The 16,427-nt window shown below is 46.5% G+C and overlaps 9 protein-coding genes across 9 annotated transcripts; 6 read left to right on the top strand and 3 right to left on the bottom strand.

The window, feature by feature from the left end:
* The first annotated feature begins 38 nt into the window (after positions 1-38).
* Positions 39-1,542, top strand: LOC117898612 (translation initiation factor eIF-2B subunit alpha). The gene is made up of 6 exons (XM_034808165.1): positions 39-168; positions 229-330; positions 386-597; positions 657-811; positions 867-1,137; positions 1,195-1,542. Exons 1-6 carry the CDS (start codon positions 135-137, stop codon positions 1,339-1,341), a joined length of 921 nt encoding a protein of 306 aa, XP_034664056.1. The 5' UTR covers positions 39-134; the 3' UTR covers positions 1,342-1,542.
* On the bottom strand, positions 1,527-2,056 carry LOC117898616. Its single transcript, XM_034808168.1, has 2 exons — positions 1,880-2,056; positions 1,527-1,816 (listed from the first exon to the last, which is right to left on the bottom strand). The coding sequence occupies exons 1-2, from the start codon at positions 2,024-2,026 to the stop codon at positions 1,562-1,564; spliced, it is 402 nt and encodes a 133-aa protein (XP_034664059.1). The 5' UTR covers positions 2,027-2,056; the 3' UTR covers positions 1,527-1,561.
* On the bottom strand, positions 2,012-2,676 carry LOC117898615. Its single transcript, XM_034808167.1, has 2 exons — positions 2,369-2,676; positions 2,012-2,308 (listed from the first exon to the last, which is right to left on the bottom strand). Exons 1-2 carry the CDS (start codon positions 2,586-2,588, stop codon positions 2,037-2,039), a joined length of 492 nt encoding a protein of 163 aa, XP_034664058.1. The 5' UTR covers positions 2,589-2,676; the 3' UTR covers positions 2,012-2,036.
* A 148-nt stretch (positions 2,677-2,824) lies between these two features.
* On the top strand, positions 2,825-6,325 carry LOC117898610 (conserved oligomeric Golgi complex subunit 7). The gene is made up of 2 exons (XM_034808163.1): positions 2,825-3,343; positions 3,399-6,325. The coding sequence occupies exons 1-2, from the start codon at positions 2,894-2,896 to the stop codon at positions 5,175-5,177; spliced, it is 2,229 nt and encodes a 742-aa protein (XP_034664054.1). The 5' UTR covers positions 2,825-2,893; the 3' UTR covers positions 5,178-6,325.
* On the top strand, positions 5,466-6,878 carry LOC117899409 (mannosyl-oligosaccharide alpha-1,2-mannosidase IA). The gene has a single exon (XM_034809396.1). The coding sequence runs from the start codon at positions 5,466-5,468 to the stop codon at positions 6,876-6,878; it is 1,413 nt and encodes a 470-aa protein (XP_034665287.1).
* Positions 6,879-7,110: 232 nt separating this feature from the next.
* On the bottom strand, positions 7,111-8,365 carry LOC117898614. The gene is made up of 2 exons (XM_034808166.1): positions 7,669-8,365; positions 7,111-7,608 (listed from the first exon to the last, which is right to left on the bottom strand). The coding sequence occupies exons 1-2, from the start codon at positions 7,793-7,795 to the stop codon at positions 7,196-7,198; spliced, it is 540 nt and encodes a 179-aa protein (XP_034664057.1). The 5' UTR covers positions 7,796-8,365; the 3' UTR covers positions 7,111-7,195.
* Positions 8,366-8,953: 588 nt separating this feature from the next.
* On the top strand, positions 8,954-9,885 carry LOC117896466 (serine protease 3). Its single transcript, XM_034804799.1, has 2 exons — positions 8,954-9,232; positions 9,295-9,885. The coding sequence occupies exons 1-2, from the start codon at positions 8,982-8,984 to the stop codon at positions 9,848-9,850; spliced, it is 807 nt and encodes a 268-aa protein (XP_034660690.1). The 5' UTR covers positions 8,954-8,981; the 3' UTR covers positions 9,851-9,885.
* Positions 9,886-10,544: 659 nt separating this feature from the next.
* LOC117897873 (serine protease 1-like) lies at positions 10,545-11,428 on the top strand. Its single transcript, XM_034806948.1, has one exon. It carries the CDS (start codon positions 10,574-10,576, stop codon positions 11,369-11,371), a length of 798 nt encoding a protein of 265 aa, XP_034662839.1. The 5' UTR covers positions 10,545-10,573; the 3' UTR covers positions 11,372-11,428.
* Positions 11,429-14,204: 2,776 nt separating this feature from the next.
* On the top strand, positions 14,205-15,100 carry LOC117897862 (serine protease 1). The gene has a single exon (XM_034806935.1). It carries the CDS (start codon positions 14,240-14,242, stop codon positions 15,035-15,037), a length of 798 nt encoding a protein of 265 aa, XP_034662826.1. The 5' UTR covers positions 14,205-14,239; the 3' UTR covers positions 15,038-15,100.
* The last annotated feature ends 1,327 nt before the right edge of the window (positions 15,101-16,427 follow it).

Below are 16,427 nucleotides of genomic sequence, written 5' to 3'. Positions count from 1 at the left end.
CAGTGTTGGCTAACGCGTACGACGTCAGCTGCGGCCACTTACAGCACTGATGTTTTGGCTGGAATCAGCTGTTCCATTGACATTTGCATTGTTGACGTGCAGCAACAGTTTTAGGTTTTAACAAATTTATCAAAATGCCACAAATTACGGAAACCGGCAAGGAATTTGGTAAGCAAGAATCGTTCATAAGCTCACTCTTCAAAGTGTTTAATCGAAGATTTCACGCAGATGTGGTCAAGTACTTCCTGCAGCTGCTGGACAAGGACAAGGATATGTCGTACGGCATAGCGGCCATAAGAACGCTGCTGATGATACTGGAGAAGAAACAATGTGCGTAAGGTGGTCGGAGAGTGATTTACCATACCGTGACACAAATATCTTTTAGTTGGCACCATTCACATTCTGCACACGACCATGAGGGAGGCGGTGGCGGCCATGCGGAATACGGATCTGTCCATAGCAGCCATCGTGTCGGCCGGCGAGCTGTTCTGCCGGTTCATAACGCTCAGTCTGGACGATAAGCACATGGAAGAGTGTCGCCTGATTATGATCAACCGTGGCAAAATCTTTCTGGACAAACTGGACAACTCCCGACAGGTAGATTCTGCTACCCCACACACAAAGATACATAAAGTAATCCATTTATGCACTTTCAGGTGATTGCAAAGCAGGCGCAACGTTTTATTAGCGACGGCTGCCGCATATTGACGCACTCCAGGTCCCGTGTTGTGCTCAAGGCTCTGATTACAGCCTCGCAGAACAAAAAGTCCTTCCACGTGTTTGTAACGCAGGGCGGCACAGGCAACTCCGGGTGGGTACCATTAAACAGGTGAAGGATTCCATAAGTTTACAACTTTATTCCACAGGGAGGAGATGATCCGCGACTTGAATGCGGCTGGCATCGACTGCACTTTAATACTGGACTCGGCAACGGGCTATGTCATGGAATCGGTTGACTTTGTGATGGTGGGCGCCGAGGCAGTGGTTGAGAGTGGCGGCATTATAAACCGCATTGGCAGCTACACAATGGGTCTGTGTGCGCGCGAGATGAAAAAGCCATTCTACGTGCTCGCGGAGAGCTTCAAATTTACGCGTCTTTATCCATTGAATCAGCGCGATCTGCCCAATGAGTACAAGGTGAGTGATAGCAATCCCTGATGGAAAAATCTCTACTAACTCTGATTCATCTTTCAGTACTCGCGCAAGCATCTGAGCGATGTGTCCAAGGTGCACCCACTGGTGGACTACACACCGCCGGTGTACATTACGCTGCTCTTCACGGATCTGGGCATACTGACGCCCTCGGCCGTGAGCGATGAGTTGATCAAATTGTACATGTAAATTAAACAATAAATGAATGAATGTGTACGCGTAGCAAATGCTTGGTTTAGTACACACAAAAACGGATAAATAGAGAGGAGGTTACACATTTAGCTAATGCTGAGGATTTACATACATTATATACATATACATGCATACATATACTTATATGTATATGTACTGAGAATAAAGCTAATTAATTAAGCCCAGTTACTTCTTAAATTTATATGTTTTATGCGCTTTAGAGTGGCATTTCGTGCGGATAATTGGCATCGACATCTTCTTCGGCCTCCCAGTCGGAGCCCCAGGGGTCGTGCATGTACAGGCTGTAGTGGGAAGCTTCGCTGTTGTTGCCATCCTCATTGGAGTACTCGCTGTTGTACTCAAGATCGTCGGAATAGCTGTCGCTGCCACTGTCCTCGCCCAAGTCGTGTTCATCATGCGCTCCCAGTTGGTCGTCGAAAACATCATCAGCATCATCCAAATCGCTTGCATTCTACACAGGATTACACCTTTAAATATCCTTTAAATACCTTTGAATCTGTTTGATTTTACTCACAAATTGTCCCGACTGTATGTTGATTTCAATCTGCAAGCGTATGTCCATAACCAGAAACGCGGTGGTAACCAGAATCGGCATGGTCAGGCGACTTTTCCATGCCAATTCGGTGAGAAAAAGGAAGATGTTGCCGAAAGTAGATTCCATTGTGGCGCCACTAGTGTTCAACCACTTCAGTCTCCTCCTCGGGCTGCTGCAGAGCGTCGTGTTCCACTATGCGCACGGTTTCGCCCACTGTCAGGGCTTGGACTGGAAGCAAGTGACGATGCAGCCGACCGCTGTCGATCGGTGTGTCGAGCTCAAGCAGCTGCGCAAATATTGTGACTGGTACGCCGTTGGCCGACAGGAGTGAACGCATGCAATCCTGCCGCTTGTCCTGCAAATTCTCCAACAATTTGCTGCCCTTTTGCACCTTGGCCAACTTCCGCTCTGGAAATGAAATTGTCTTTAGATGTGCGATTGACTATTATCTCCATTGGATAGTCTCACCTAATTGTTCCAAATATTTGCTCGAATCAGGCAATGGGTCGTGAAAGTTCCTTTCATTGCTTTTCTTGGTAGTTTCAAAGTCTTTTTCGTTGCCTTCCTGGTCCTGGTCCTGGGCTGTGAAATTATCCTCAAAACTGTCGCAGTCGCTCGAGAATTTCTTGTTATCTTGCTCAGTTGTTGTATCTTTCAATTGCCATGGATCGGCACTGCCCGTTGACATGTTTAACAAACCTACTGAGCTAATTTAACTCTGGAAATGCATTTACGGGTCTGTTTGTGAGAAAGTTTTGTTGTGAAAAAAATATAAATTATTGCAGTTAGAGAGAGATGGAGAGAGACAGGCAGAAAAGAGCTGCCACCTCGCATATGTTAGCTGCCTGGCAGCCTTATTGAGTATTACCGTTTCTGCAAGCAGACAAATACCAGAAAAATACTAGAAAACAATAACAATTAAAATTTAATCAGTCAAGAACTTTAACAACAAACAAACAACCTACTAAAATCGGCGTCTAAATATAATTTTAAATGGACGTGTCTGCCCTTTCGGAAGCAAATTTTAGTCCCGCAGACTGGATAAATGCCAACTACAAAAAGTATACAGAGGAGAATGGTGGTAAAGACGGCGATGCGACGTCTTTTATCCAAAGCTACGTGGCGAAGCTGCAGCTGTATGTGCAGCAGGTGAACTACGCCGTGGAGGAGTCCAGCCGGCAGGTGGTATCGAGCATGCCCCGCATAGCCAAGGAGTCCGCCACGTTGCACAGCGACGTGAGCCAGCTGCAGGAGAAGATGAGTGCCATGCGGCAGGAGGTGGCCTCGGTGCAAAGTGAGACGGGGGAATGCATGGCCACCCTGGAGCGACTGAACACGCTGCAAACGAAGCTGCAGGCCGCCAAGGAGTCGCTACAGGAGTCGGATGGCTGGGGCAACCTGTTGGCCGAGCTGGAAGACGGATTCGAGCGTAACGATTTGAAGGTGCTTGCAATAAAACTCATCTGAGATTTGATTTCACTAAAAAAGTGCATTTCAGGGTGCTTGCGAGAAGCTGATTGCGCTGCAAAAGTCCCTGCTCGCCCAGGAACAACTGCCAGGCCATGCGGAGCGTCTCACTCAGGTCGAGGACTTCAAGAACCGCCTGGAAGCGCTGGCCTCTCCCAGCGTTGTTCAATGCTTTGCGGAATCCAATTTGGAGCAGGCCCAGCACTATGTGCAGATCTTCACTAGCATTCAGCGTCTGCCGCAGCTGCAGCAATACTATCGAGCTGTCCAAAAGAACCTCTGGCAGCAGCAGTGGAAGCAAACGCTGGAGCTGCAAGGCACAGAAACGCAGCCGCAGCAGCAGCAACAATTTCTCACACTCTACTACGATCAGCTGCTCGAGCACTGCCAGCGGCAGGTCAAGTGGTGCTCAAGTCTGTTCAGCGAAGAGTCGACGCAGCCCTTCCTGGTTATCGCCGAGCTGTTGCCCGCCCTTCAGCCCACGCGGGATGCCCACATTCTGCAGCTGCTGAAGACATCCAACGAGCGACTGGAACTGCTGGGATTGTTCTCACAGGTTAACCACAGTTTTGTGCTGCATTTGAACTCGCTGCTGGAGCAGTCGCACATCACACTCTCCGATGAGTTGCACCGGCAGCTGGGCGAGGCGGTGTTTGAGTACTTTCACAAATTCATACAGCAATATCCACGCTTGGAGGAGACGCAGCTGTCTACCCAGGTGGATCGCCTGCTGTCGACTCAGGCGACGCCCAGCGATGCGGTGCGCCATCTGGAGGAGAGCACCCGCAAGCTCTACGAGTGGCTGAAAGAGGCCTGCGAACGCTGCTCTGCCATAACCAGCGATCTGGCACTGTGCAAGCTGATAACCCTGCTGAATGGCATCTTCAAGCGACAGTTGGAGAACTTCGGTCGCATCCAGCGGCAGCTTGGCCTCAGCCTGGGCTCCAGCAGCTACGCAGCGCAGAGTGAAAACTGGTCCTTGCTGCAGTACACAATGTCCCAATTGCAGTGCCTCGCGGACTTCCAGGTGCAGCTGCATCAGTTCGAGCAGGAATTGCACACGCGAATGACCACGCTGGCGACCAAGCTGGCCAAGCAGTCCAGTCGGGGAAACATTACAATCTTCCAGACCTGTGACCATGCGGCACGCACCCAGCTACTGAATTCCATTGCTGATTATCAGCAAAAGAAGGCGGAGGCCACCGACAGCCTGGGCATCTTTCCGCAGATCTACGCCGCTTTGAAGTTCCAATTTACCGAAACTCACGACATAACTCTGAACATACTGCTGCAGCCCATCGAGACGCACCTGGCGCACATTCGTCCATCGGCAGAGGCTCATCCCTCGACGGGCATCGACATGCCATCCTTCAGTTTTGCTCCCCAGGAAAGCATCACGCAGATCGGACAATATCTGCTAACCCTGCCGCAGCATCTAGAGCCACTGCTGCTCGCCCCGTCGGCGCTTCTAAAGCAGGCCTTGGAGGTGTGCAATGTCAAGTACACACAGGCCATACCCTGTGCCGATGTCTTGCTCTCGCTGGTCGTGGAACAGTGCTGCATTTTGTATCAGGCGCAAATACTGCAAATCAAGTCGCTGCCAGCCTCGTCCGCCAAGCAGCTCAGTGTGGACATTGAGTACCTCTCGAATGTGCTCGAGGAGCTCGGACTATCCATAAACCTGCAATTGTCACAGATCCTCACCTTGCTGAAGGCCGCACCAGATCAGTACTTGACCTTAAGCAGCGGCTGTGAGCCACGTCTGGTGACGGCCATTCGGCAAATGCGAAACATTATATCCACACAGTAGATCGCCAGCTGAAAGCTAAAATGTATTTATGTATATTATTAATAGAGTGAAAACTAGCAATTTAACGCATTAACCATTAAGAGAACTGCTAGTATAAATATTTAATCAAGTGTACAGCTTCTAGTATTGCACGGCACAGCGCTTGGCATGGCCAGAGACGGGAAATTGCTCAGCGGTTAAATGAATTACTTCAATTACATACGGCGACTGCATTTGAAATGGAATACTGCACACACCTCCTGCAGGAGTCGCTTTATTGTTATTGTACTTCTAACAACAGTCCTGATCATGGCACAGCGCTGGTCCATGGCACCACTTCCTGAGCACACAGTACACGAATTGGATGTGCCTGCAATGCGTCAGAAAGTCAAAGAGATGATGCTGCATGCCTGGAGCAACTACCATCGATATGCTTGGGGCTCGAATGAGCTTTGCCCGTTAACGCGGCGTGGCTGCCGGGGCAGCGTGTTCGGCACCCACAGCTTTGGTGCCACAATTATCGAAGCTTTGGACACCCTGCACATAATGGGCTTAAAGAAGGAGTATCAGCAGAGTCGTGATTGGATCGAGGCAAACTTTTCTATGGAAAATGTTAGCGCTGCGCTTCCTGTCTTCGAGCTAACTTCACGGCTGCTGGGCTCCATGCTATCGTTATACTCATTAACCGGAGAAATTTTGTACAGGAACAAGGCGCTGCAGATTGCTGACAAGATAATGCCAGCTTTCGATACACCCACGGGGATACCCAAGTCCATAATAAACCTCAAGCACGGGCACGCACAATCAAGTAATGACATTTCAAAGTTTGGAGCACTGCACTTGGAGTTTTCGTATCTCAGCGACATCACTGGCAACCAAGTCTACAGAGAGCGAGTGCAGCGAATCCGCAAGATGCTGGGGACCATGACAAAGCCGAATGGATTGTACCCAAATAGGATGAACATAAGAACGGGCAAATGGATAGGCAGTGACTCTTCCATAAATAGATTCCACGACTCTTTGCTAAAGTCGTGGCTGCAGTCGGGAAATCTGGATACAGAATCTGAGCAGATGTACACTGATGCCATTCTGGGCATTGTGCAGAATATGCTGACTGTAAGTCCCCAAGGGGATACCTACATATCGGACTATGCAAACGGCAGTCAAAACCATCGAATGGATCAAGCAGCATGTTTCTCCGGCGCGCTTTTTGCCTTTGGAGCAGCCTATGACCAGATGAAGCACTGGGAAAAGTACGCAGATATCGGCACTAGCATTACAGAAACGTGTCATCGAAGCTACGAACAAACACCCACGAAACTGGCTCCGGAAGTGCTTGTCTTTCCAGCTGATGCAATCGAGGCAGCAGCTCCACATCAGAGGAATCGTTATATGCTCTCTGCAGATGTCCTCGAGAGCTATTTGGTCATGTGGCGCCTGACACGTGACAAGAAGTATCGCAACTTTGGCTGGAAGTTGGTGCAGGCAATCGAAAAACATTGCCGCATGCCACACGGATACACCGGCATAAGGAACGTGTACGAGATGCCACCGGAACCGGTCGATTCGCAGCCAAGTTTGTTCTTGGCAAAGACACTCAAGTGTTTGTTTCTGTTGTTCTCCGAGGATGATGTGATTTCGTTATACGAATGGGTTCTCAACAGCGGCGGACATCCCTTGCCGATCCAGCGCGAATATGAATATTATCGGGAACTCGTTTGAGAACGATTCTTCGATCTGCTCCGATGCAACTCCCAAAGTTTCACAAGACGTTTTATGTTTATTTTCAACACCTATAAAGTGAATGCAAGTACAATTCTTGCCTTAAATACGTCAATGTAAATGCACACATACACCTATATAAAAGTCTTATAAAACAATAGATACATTATGTACCCATATGTTTATGCATATGCAAGACAAAGTTGAAACAATATTTAATATCTGAGCACACACACCTAAGCATAAGCACCACACCTGTGAGTAATTCCTTGGACCCCTCTTAAGTCTCTCTAATCCATTCTCAGTTTTGATTTCCCTTAAAGCTGACTGTTGGCCAGATGATTGTCGATGACCACCTGAATGATCCTCATGCAATGCCGCTGCCTGGCCACCGTGTTGTCGATCAGTTGCTCGATAAACTGGCTGGCTGGTATGGTGGTGTTTGGTGGGATATCCTGGGTGCAGCTGATGTACTTGTTGAAGATTTCCGTGTTCAACGAGGTGGCCAAGTATGTGTCGCCCTCGTCCTGCTGCTGCAGTTTGTTGAGCACCTGGGCGGTGGCCAATATTTGTTCCTTTGTCTTTTGATATGCTTGTAGTTCCTGCAGCCTGGCATAATCCGCGTTGCTCATTTGAACGGATCTCTCGCCATCTATGTCCTTGATTACGCTCTTTGTCAGCTGCAGTATGTGATACTTTCGCTCGGACACAAAATTTCCCAGCAAGTAGCCTGCCGACAAGAGGACTCGTTAGTGAAAGTATTGGACCCTGACTGCCGTCTCTGACTTACCTGTTATCAGCATGAAGAAGGCAATTGTCAGCACCAGAGAGGCGCACGTTCGCTTTGAGACATATTCGCGGTATTCGCGGGAGCTGTTTGCCCGCACGGCCGTCTCATAGCTGAGTACTTGATGCATTTTGCCAGAGTCCTTTTTGTTGCTTAAAGACGAGCACAGAAGCAACACATTGCCCGGTTCTCACTACAGTGGGGGTGTGCTCATAAGCGGTAGTAGCATGACTTCATCGTATCCGTATCGTTCCACCTTTAGTGGTAGTCAATGAACCCTCCCAACAGTTGTGGGAATGGGTTGTGTGCCGTGGGTTGTGGGTGTTAACCAGGAAAACAAAGGAATGGGGCACAACATGCACTCTACTTTACTCTCTTAAATGTTGCCAATCCTTAAATACAGCTCTCGGAAACTTAACTTTCACTTAGTCCTCACTGCCTCCAGGGATATTCTGTTTATTTAAATGCTGGTTGAGTGCATTCACATAGCAATTAACTATGGCAGCAATTTATGTGTGGTTCACTTCGTATAAGTAAGTAAGAAGTCTTGCCATTAAGGGGCGTGTGAGTTATGGGACTTATGCCCAACCGCAACAGTTTTTAATTTTATTATGAAATGCTCGTTTTGTTTTTATTGCTTTATCCGAGTTGTCCTTGCACCCGGCGCGGTCTGCGGTCTGCTTGCCTGGACGTCGAGTTATGCACGAGCTTGGCACTTTGCCTGCCATCGGCTTTATTAGCTCTCGCAGCTCTGGTGAGTTTCCTGCTCGGAGCAAAGCTTTCGTCTGCTTTCGTGTTGAGTAGGGACTCTCGTTGAGAGAGGGTTCTGTTGTGTTATGTTGTGTTGGGTTGTGGTCAAGTGTAAGTAAGTAAATTTAAAAACTTGCACACTACCAACAAGTACTTAATGAGTTTCCAGCCATTTTTCGCTTGCCGGCTTCCGCTTCCTCACAAGTCATATCGGGTTCCAAACAGTTGACGCACTGCCACACGCGCCCCCTTTTGATTGTCTCTCTTTTGGTTAGCGACTACTTCAAGGATATTGTATGCCATTCGATTAGAACTGCCTCTTGCCACATATCGTGTTGCACTTCCACTTTGATGTTCGCTTCATTGAGGTGTTTAAGTCTGGGGGCATGTGTGGATTTAAGTAAAAGAAATGCGAGTATAAATCTGTTAGATTAAACGCACCACCAAAGTACCTGCCATTCATTTATTAACGCTGATTAGATTTTGGGCTCTTGTATTTGCATCGATAATGAAGCTAAACTGATATAAAACTCAGACAACCTGGGGAGCTGGGCTAGTCCAACGAAATGACTTTACTCGCACTCTTATTGGCAGCTCTTGTGGCCTCTGCCCTGGCCCATGACGCTGTGCACCCAAAGGATCTGCCGTTGGAACAGCGAAATATAGAGGGACGCATTACCAATGGCTATGAAGCGACAGAGGGAAAGGTACCCTATATAGTGGGCATCAGCTTGAACAGCAACGGAAGGTGGTGGTGGTGCGGTGGCTCGATCATTGGCAACACTTGGGTCCTAACAGCTGCTCATTGCACCAGCGAGTAAGTTTATCCTACCGACAATATGGACATGCCATTTAAGAGTAGATTTCAATCTCAAACAGTGCCGATGAGGCTTCCCTCTACTATGGAGCCACGAACTATGAGCAGGCGGCCTTCCGGCACACTGTCAGCAGTGCCGCTTTCATTCGATATCCCGATTATCGTGGGCTCGATCATGACATATCCCTCATCAGAACACCTCATGTGGACTTTTATAACCTGGTGAACAAGGTGGAGCTTCCCAGGCTGGATGAGCGCTACAACTCATTCGACAGCTACTTGGCCCTGGCCTCTGGCTGGGGTGCCATCTATGATGGCAGCAATGTGGTGGAGGATCTACGCTGCGTGGACGTGGAAGTCATCCCCCTATCGCAGTGCCAGGCTTACTACGGCACCGAAACTGCCTCCGAGAATGTCATTTGCGTGGATACTCCCGATGGAAAGTCAACCTGCCAGGGCGATTCTGGCGGCCCTCTGGTCACTCATGACGGTGCAAAGCTGATCGGCGTGACTTCCTTCGTTTCCATTTATGGCTGCCAGTCGGGTGCTCCAGCTGGTTTCACTCGTGTCACCCAATACCTCGAGTGGATCAAGGAGGAGACGGGAATATTTTACTAAAAGTTCAAGATTTTTGTTTAAAAATAAAAAATGTTAATGAGTATCAGAAAAATGATTTTTAAATTATATTTTTAAGAGATCAAAACAGTTAACGAAAATTCAACTTTTTAGAAATAGATTTGTTCACATTAAATTACAGTAAATAAATAATTTAAAGGTAAATCCAAACATTTTTTAAATTTATTAAACCATAAATTGCCTTTAAAGGACAATGTTTTTAATTGTAAATTATTTTTAGCGAAGTTTGAAAGGATAAAACTGTTGGTACAATTTAATAATATTTTAGATTTAGATTAAAAATGATTTATAATAAAATAAAAAAAGACTAAAACTAGAAAAGGTGTTATGTACAAACGATTTATGATCATAATACTCGATCCATCGATACTAAAAATTATTCCAGAGTGATTCCGGAGTCCCTCAGGTCACTAAATATTGACAATCTCTAAATAAATGACACTTTTGCCAACTTATTACAAGTACAACACACTACGATAGCAGAGTGTTGGCCATAATTTCACCGAACGTTCCACTCGAAGACTTCTAATCAGCAGACACAACATTCATTAAAAATAAACTTGAGCCTGATTTATTGCCAGTGAATCCTAAATTGAAGTAAAAGTAGCACTTGTGGATGTGTAGAGGAACCAGATAAGGCTGCCCCGACAGTATAAAAACGTAGGCAAGTGGTAGGAAAGGTATGAGTTTCACCGCTTAGTCAAGATGAAACTGTTCGTATTCCTGGCATTGGCTGTGGCCGCAGCTAGCGCTGTCCCCACTCCCCAGCAGAAGCACACTCCTGTCCCTGTCAAGGACATTGAGGGCCGTATCACCAACGGCTACAATGCCTACGAGGGCAAGGTCCCCTACATTGTTGGTCTGCTCTTCAGCGGCAACGGCAACTGGTGGTGCGGTGGCTCCATCATTGGCAACACCTGGGTCCTGACCGCTGCTCACTGCACCAACGGAGCTGAGTCTGTCACCATCAACTATGGTGCCAGCTTCCGCACCCAGCCCCAGTACACCCACTGGGTGCACCGCAACGACATCATCCAGCACCACCACTACAACAGTGGCAACCTGCACAACGACATCTCCCTGATCCGCACTCCCCATGTCGATTTCTGGCACTTGGTCAACAAGGTTGAGCTGCCCAGCTACAACGATCGCTACAACAGCTACGCCGGACACTGGGCTGTTGCCTCCGGATGGGGCGGCACCTACGACGGCAGCCCTCTTCCCGACTGGCTCCAGTGCGTCGATGTCCAGATCATGTCTCAGGGCGATTGCAGCCGCACTTGGTCTCTCCACGACAACATGATCTGCATCAACACCAACGGCGGAAAGTCCACCTGCGGAGGAGACTCCGGCGGCCCCCTGGTTACCCATGACGGCAACCGCCTGGTGGGAGTTACATCCTTCGGTTCCGCTGCTGGTTGCCAGTCTGGTGCCCCAGCTGTCTTCAGCCGTGTCACCGGCTACTTGGACTGGATCCGCGACAACACCGGCATCTCCTACTAAGAGGAAACTCATCCTTATGCCCATATTTTCATTGGGTTACTTCAATAAAAGATTATAAAGCCAAAACAACTGTTGAACTCATACATACTTATACAACGAATCTCAGTAGAACAGATTTAAAGCCAAAGATGAAGAGAGAGTGAGTTAAAGAGGCAATTGATTTCTTCATTCTGGCAATAACAAGCCATAATTGGTAGATTGTAGATTAGATAATTCGTTATAATTGTTCTGTTTTGGATGGCTTATCAACTAGTATATTTCTACTGGCCAGGAACATACATTCTTCCTTCCTTTTTTAAAATATGTAAAATGTACATTGTACATCTGTACGTATGAATTTCATAGAAGGGAAGGTACCCTTATCGGGTACATCACGGTGTGGGACAAATTTGCGGCGTGAGAGAGTGAATTTGGCAGCGGAGAAGATGTAACTCTAAAGCTGGAGAAAGCTTCTGGAAGGCGACCATTACGAAGGCAAAGGAACACTCTGTACGAATGTATTGTATGGAATTAGCTGTGTCCGAGCGTCACTTTATTCTAGATTACACGCTACGGCCGATCGAGAGCCTTATGGATCGTATGTGCGGTCGCGAGCACAATCTCCCGGAAAGCGCTAACAGCATTAAACACGGTTTTTGTACAGGCTGTTGCGTGCAGCGGAGACAAGCTGTTACGCTGGACTGTTAACAGTGGCCGCCCCCCTAGCGCTGCTAGTCTGAACCCATTTCGAACAACTTATGACCTAAGACGATTTCTTTTTGCATACAATTACTGCACCAACAACTGTCCGACCAGCGTCACCAAGGCAAATCAAGAACCTTCCTCCCAACCGACAGGGACGGTACCGCATGACAGGAGAAGCGCTAAGCCGATGCAATGTTTCCAAATAAAAACGAGAAGGGACGTGTGAGACGCTTCTTACGCGTCACAACTTTTATACCCGGCACTCAGTACTACATCTGCACCTTAGCGTTTATTTGTAAAATTTTACATTTTTTCTTCATCTGTTATCTACATCAACAACACTACTCACGCCAACACGCTCCTTTAGCTCGCCACCCTCCCCTAGAGCCACACACTACAGAGTAAGCGCAGAGACGCGGCCGAGGCAAAGGCAGATACGTGTCAGAGGCATAGGTCACAAACTGCGCGAAGCAGAGTGTGAATGAGAGAATGTGTAAAAAAAAACAAATATAAGCTGCGGGACGGGGTGGGTTTAGCCACTGCAAATTAATTTCTTCATTGTGGCCATAATAATGATCCAATCGGATCCCAATTTGGTGATCTGATAGATATGGTCATTCACCACGGAATGGCGTTTTTAGTTTTCTTTTATTTTCAAAATTGTAGGTTTGGGAGGTTTTCGCCATTTTACGGGGGCGGGGCTAATTTTTGAAATACACTGGTTTCAGTGTGAGCATACAGCAGTCTGGAGCCAAAATTTGGTGACTTTAGCTCTTATAGTCTCTGAGAACTAGCCGACAAACAAGACGGACGGACGGACGGACGGACGGACAGACAGACATGGCTCAATCGACTCGGCTATTGATGCTGATCGAGAATATATACTTCATGGGGTCGGAAACGTTTTCTTCTGTGCGTTAGGTTAGGTTAGGTTGAGGCGGCTGTCGGGGATTGTCAGAGACCCGACACACTTAGGCCGGTTTCGGCCCATTGTGATACCGCATGTTTCGCTCCCTTCTCTCCCGTGAGACCCTATTTTATCCATTTTCCCATCCGGATGCCCTTATGAAGCCTGCGATCCGTCTGGGACTTATTGTAGACATGTCCGAAATGTCATTTAGAAAAGGAGAGCCCAAGTATTGGAGTCTCCTTCTACTGAGAGCCGGGCAGGAGCAGAAAAGGTGTTCCACAGTCTCCTCCTCGTCCTCATCTCTACAGCTTCGACAGAAATCGTTATAAGGGGCTCCCAGCCTGTTTGCATGTGTGCCTATTAGCCAGTGTCCCGTAAGGGAGCGTATGACTGAGCTGCACCTACTCCTACTGAGTTTGCAGAGCTCATCGGTGCGCTTCCTATTTATGTTAGGCCATGTTTGCCGAGTTATGCGACATAGTGGCACAGTTTGCCATCTGTCATTTGTAAGTTTCTTAAAATGTTCTTTTATTCTGAGCTTGCAGGTGGCCATTGGCATACTGTGCGTTATATACAACCGTTATTCGCACAAATACAATATACCCTATTTACTCTTCGAGTACCGGGAATAAATATATAAAATTGTATTCAAAAAGTCTTTCTAATGTAGTGAATTCTTCGATTTTTATCGCAGTTAATTGACCCTTTAAAAATTAAAATTTTTGGTGGTGCTGAGCCTCCAAAAAAAAGTGAACCGCTTCACCCTGCCACATTCTACGCAATTATAGTCCTTGCAAATCTCTACAAATCTTATCAAAGGAATAATAATTCTATCTACATTACGGAAGAAACTGTGGCATGTGTACATACTTTTCCTTCATCGAGATCGTTCCAATGGTAGCCATATACCATAATTATCTATACATCCCCTATGCCATCTATTTATAAATGTGTATAATAAAACAGATTACCAGATATAACACAGTCGAAGGGATTTCAATATCAGAATATATGATCATGGACAGCCTTACGTTACACGCCGTACAATGGCCCAGTGAGTGCTAGCCATAATTTCAATAAAATATCCACTTGAAGAATCCTTATCAGCCGCGCAAGACTTTCATGAATGAAAACTTTTGCAAAATTTATTACACAGAATGCTACTTTCCAGTAAGCTCTTGTCGATGTGTAGAAGAGCCAGATAAGGCGACTGCTCGACAGTATAAAAGCGTCGCCAAAAGAAGGAAAGGTATGAGTTTCAGACTTTAATCAAGATGAAACTGTTCGTATTCCTGGCATTGGCTGTGGCCGCAGCTAGCGCTGTCCCCACTCCCCAGCAGAAGCACACTCCTGTCCCTGTCAAGGACATTGAGGGCCGTATCACCAACGGGTACAACGCCTACGAAGGCAAGGTCCCCTACATTGTTGGTCTGCTCTTCAGCGGCAACGGCAACTGGTGGTGCGGTGGCTCCATCATTGGCAACACCTGGGTCCTGACCGCTGCTCACTGCACCAACGGAGCTGAGTCTGTCACCATCAACTATGGTGCCAGCTTCCGCACCCAGCCCCAGTACACCCACTGGGTGCACCGCAACGACATCATCCAGCACCACCACTACAACAGTGGCAACCTGCACAACGACATCTCCCTGATCCGCACTCCCCATGTCGATTTCTGGCATCTGGTCAACAAGGTTGAGCTGCCCAGCTACAACGATCGCTACAACAGCTACGCCGGACAATGGGCTGTTGCCTCCGGATGGGGCGGCACCTACGACGGCAGCCCTCTTCCCGACTGGCTCCAGTGCGTCGATGTCCAGATCATGTCTCAGGGCGATTGCAGCCGCACTTGGTCTCTCCACGACAACATGATCTGCATCAACACCAACGGCGGAAAGTCCACCTGCGGAGGAGACTCCGGCGGCCCCCTGGTTACCCATGACGGCAACCGCCTGGTGGGAGTTACATCCTTCGGTTCCGCTGCTGGTTGCCAGTCTGGTGCCCCAGCTGTCTTCAGCCGTGTCACCGGCTACTTGGACTGGATCCGCGACAACACCGGCATCTCCTACTAAGAGGAAACTCATCCTTATGCCCATATTTTCATTGGGTTACTTCAATAAACGATTTTACAGCAACAAATATTATCGCTTTTTGAATATTGGGCAGTGTGGGAAAAGATCTTTAAAACTTCTTTATCACGATCACAGGCAGGTTCCAACTTTCAGTGTCCGATTTAATTGTGATAACGAAAAGTTTGGTGCTCCCCAATTCGTTCAACAAAAAATTTGTCTGTTTTCTGTACGGGAAAGTTTTTTGATTTGTTTTGTTTTTGGTATTTAATCGGTACAGCAAAATTTTATGGTCGCAGCAACAAATTTTATGAGAGAAAAAAAAGTAACAACTTTTATGACAAAAAAAAAGTCCGTTTTTATTTGCAAAATTAAATAAATAAATGAAATTCTTAAAACTATATAAATTATTTTTACAAGCAATTTTTATTCGTACTAACATCTGCGTGCGTTTAACAGCAATAGACTCTGCCCTTAACACATTCAATTGACAATGAAACAAACAGACCCAACAACTTTCAGAATATTAAAAATATTTACCAACGAAAAATATATTTAAAAAAAATATTAAAATAATTAGTTAAAGTCAAATAAAATGTGTGTTTCTTTTGAAGAACCAGAGCAGTAGCTGATCTGAAAACCTAGTATATGAAAGCAGCGTATCCAAAATGGATCAATAACTAGTACATACATACATATGTACATATGTATACATATGTATAGTGCAGATACCTTAAAAATGGTATAAAACTTAAACTTTGGTTAAATATGTTAAATATTATATAGCCTTGTCTCGACATGATTAAAGAAGTCCCCTGAAATGTATCATTAAATATCTTTACAATTATCCTTTCTGTACATTCATGTTTTGAGTTATGCAAGTACATTTTATTCCATTTAATCTTCTTGGGTTTGCCCTAAAAATCTAGAGATAAATATATAATTAAAAAACATAACACCGGAAATTCCGTTATGGCGTTTAATTATATTTATCTACATTTTTCACAGACCTTTTATTTTCCACCGACTCCCTCTTTGGAATAAAACTGCGATGACAGTCTGCAGGACAATTCCATCTTGCTAATTTCACCCTTTTTAAATAAACATCTCAAACGTTTCTTGTTCGAAATCGTTCAGATATTTGGTGGAACCTTCTGGAGGCTTATAATAAAACATACAACCGGAAATCTCGTAATCGAACGCCGAAGATTTCTTTTATACATCAGAGATAAGGGCGCGTGCCCGCTGCTGAATGCTAAATAAATTATTTGCATTAATTTTGTTAGCTTTATCGAGAACTTGTTACAAAAACGACCCACGTCAGTAGGCCGCCGGTGTGCCATATTTTTCTTCAAAGAGTCCACTTGTAGACACCTTATCAGCAGGGCAAGAC

This window comes from Drosophila subobscura, chromosome O (assembly GCF_008121235.1).
Source record: "Drosophila subobscura isolate 14011-0131.10 chromosome O, UCBerk_Dsub_1.0, whole genome shotgun sequence".
NCBI lineage: Eukaryota > Metazoa > Arthropoda > Insecta > Diptera > Drosophilidae > Drosophila > Drosophila subobscura.
This window is presented reverse-complemented; position numbering and strand designations above follow the sequence as displayed.

Excerpts from the sequence above, each read along its gene's own strand:
- LOC117898612 (XM_034808165.1), top strand. The coding sequence starts at position 135 with ATGCCACAAATTACGGAAACCGGCAAGGAATTTG. Across the intron at positions 331-385 it reads GATACTGGAGAAGAAACAAT|TTGGCACCATTCACATTCTG; the intron begins GTGCGTAAGGTG and ends AATATCTTTTAG. Across the intron at positions 598-656 it reads AACTGGACAACTCCCGACAG|GTGATTGCAAAGCAGGCGCA; the intron begins GTAGATTCTGCT and ends ATGCACTTTCAG.
- LOC117898616 (XM_034808168.1), bottom strand. The coding sequence starts at position 2,026 with ATGGAATCTACTTTCGGCAACATCTTCCTTTTTCTCACCGAATTGGCA. Across the intron at positions 1,817-1,879 it reads ACATACAGTCGGGACAATTT|AATGCAAGCGATTTGGATGA; the intron begins GTGAGTAAAATC and ends AATCCTGTGTAG.
- LOC117898615 (XM_034808167.1), bottom strand. The coding sequence starts at position 2,588 with ATGTCAACGGGCAGTGCCGATCCATGGCAATTGAAAGATACAACAACT. Across the intron at positions 2,309-2,368 it reads CAAATATTTGGAACAATTAG|AGCGGAAGTTGGCCAAGGTG; the intron begins GTGAGACTATCC and ends TTTCATTTCCAG.
- LOC117898610 (XM_034808163.1), top strand. The coding sequence starts at position 2,894 with ATGGACGTGTCTGCCCTTTCGGAAGCAAATTTTAGTCCCGCAGACTGG. Across the intron at positions 3,344-3,398 it reads TCGAGCGTAACGATTTGAAG|GGTGCTTGCGAGAAGCTGAT; the intron begins GTGCTTGCAATA and ends AGTGCATTTCAG.
- LOC117899409 (XM_034809396.1), top strand. The coding sequence starts at position 5,466 with ATGGCACAGCGCTGGTCCATGGCACCACTTCCTGAGCACACAGTACAC.
- LOC117898614 (XM_034808166.1), bottom strand. The coding sequence starts at position 7,795 with ATGCATCAAGTACTCAGCTATGAGACGGCCGTGCGGGCAAACAGCTCC. Across the intron at positions 7,609-7,668 it reads CTTCTTCATGCTGATAACAG|GCTACTTGCTGGGAAATTTT; the intron begins GTAAGTCAGAGA and ends TCTTGTCGGCAG.
- LOC117896466 (XM_034804799.1), top strand. The coding sequence starts at position 8,982 with ATGACTTTACTCGCACTCTTATTGGCAGCTCTTGTGGCCTCTGCCCTG. Across the intron at positions 9,233-9,294 it reads GCTGCTCATTGCACCAGCGA|TGCCGATGAGGCTTCCCTCT; the intron begins GTAAGTTTATCC and ends AATCTCAAACAG.
- LOC117897873 (XM_034806948.1), top strand. The coding sequence starts at position 10,574 with ATGAAACTGTTCGTATTCCTGGCATTGGCTGTGGCCGCAGCTAGCGCT.
- LOC117897862 (XM_034806935.1), top strand. The coding sequence starts at position 14,240 with ATGAAACTGTTCGTATTCCTGGCATTGGCTGTGGCCGCAGCTAGCGCT.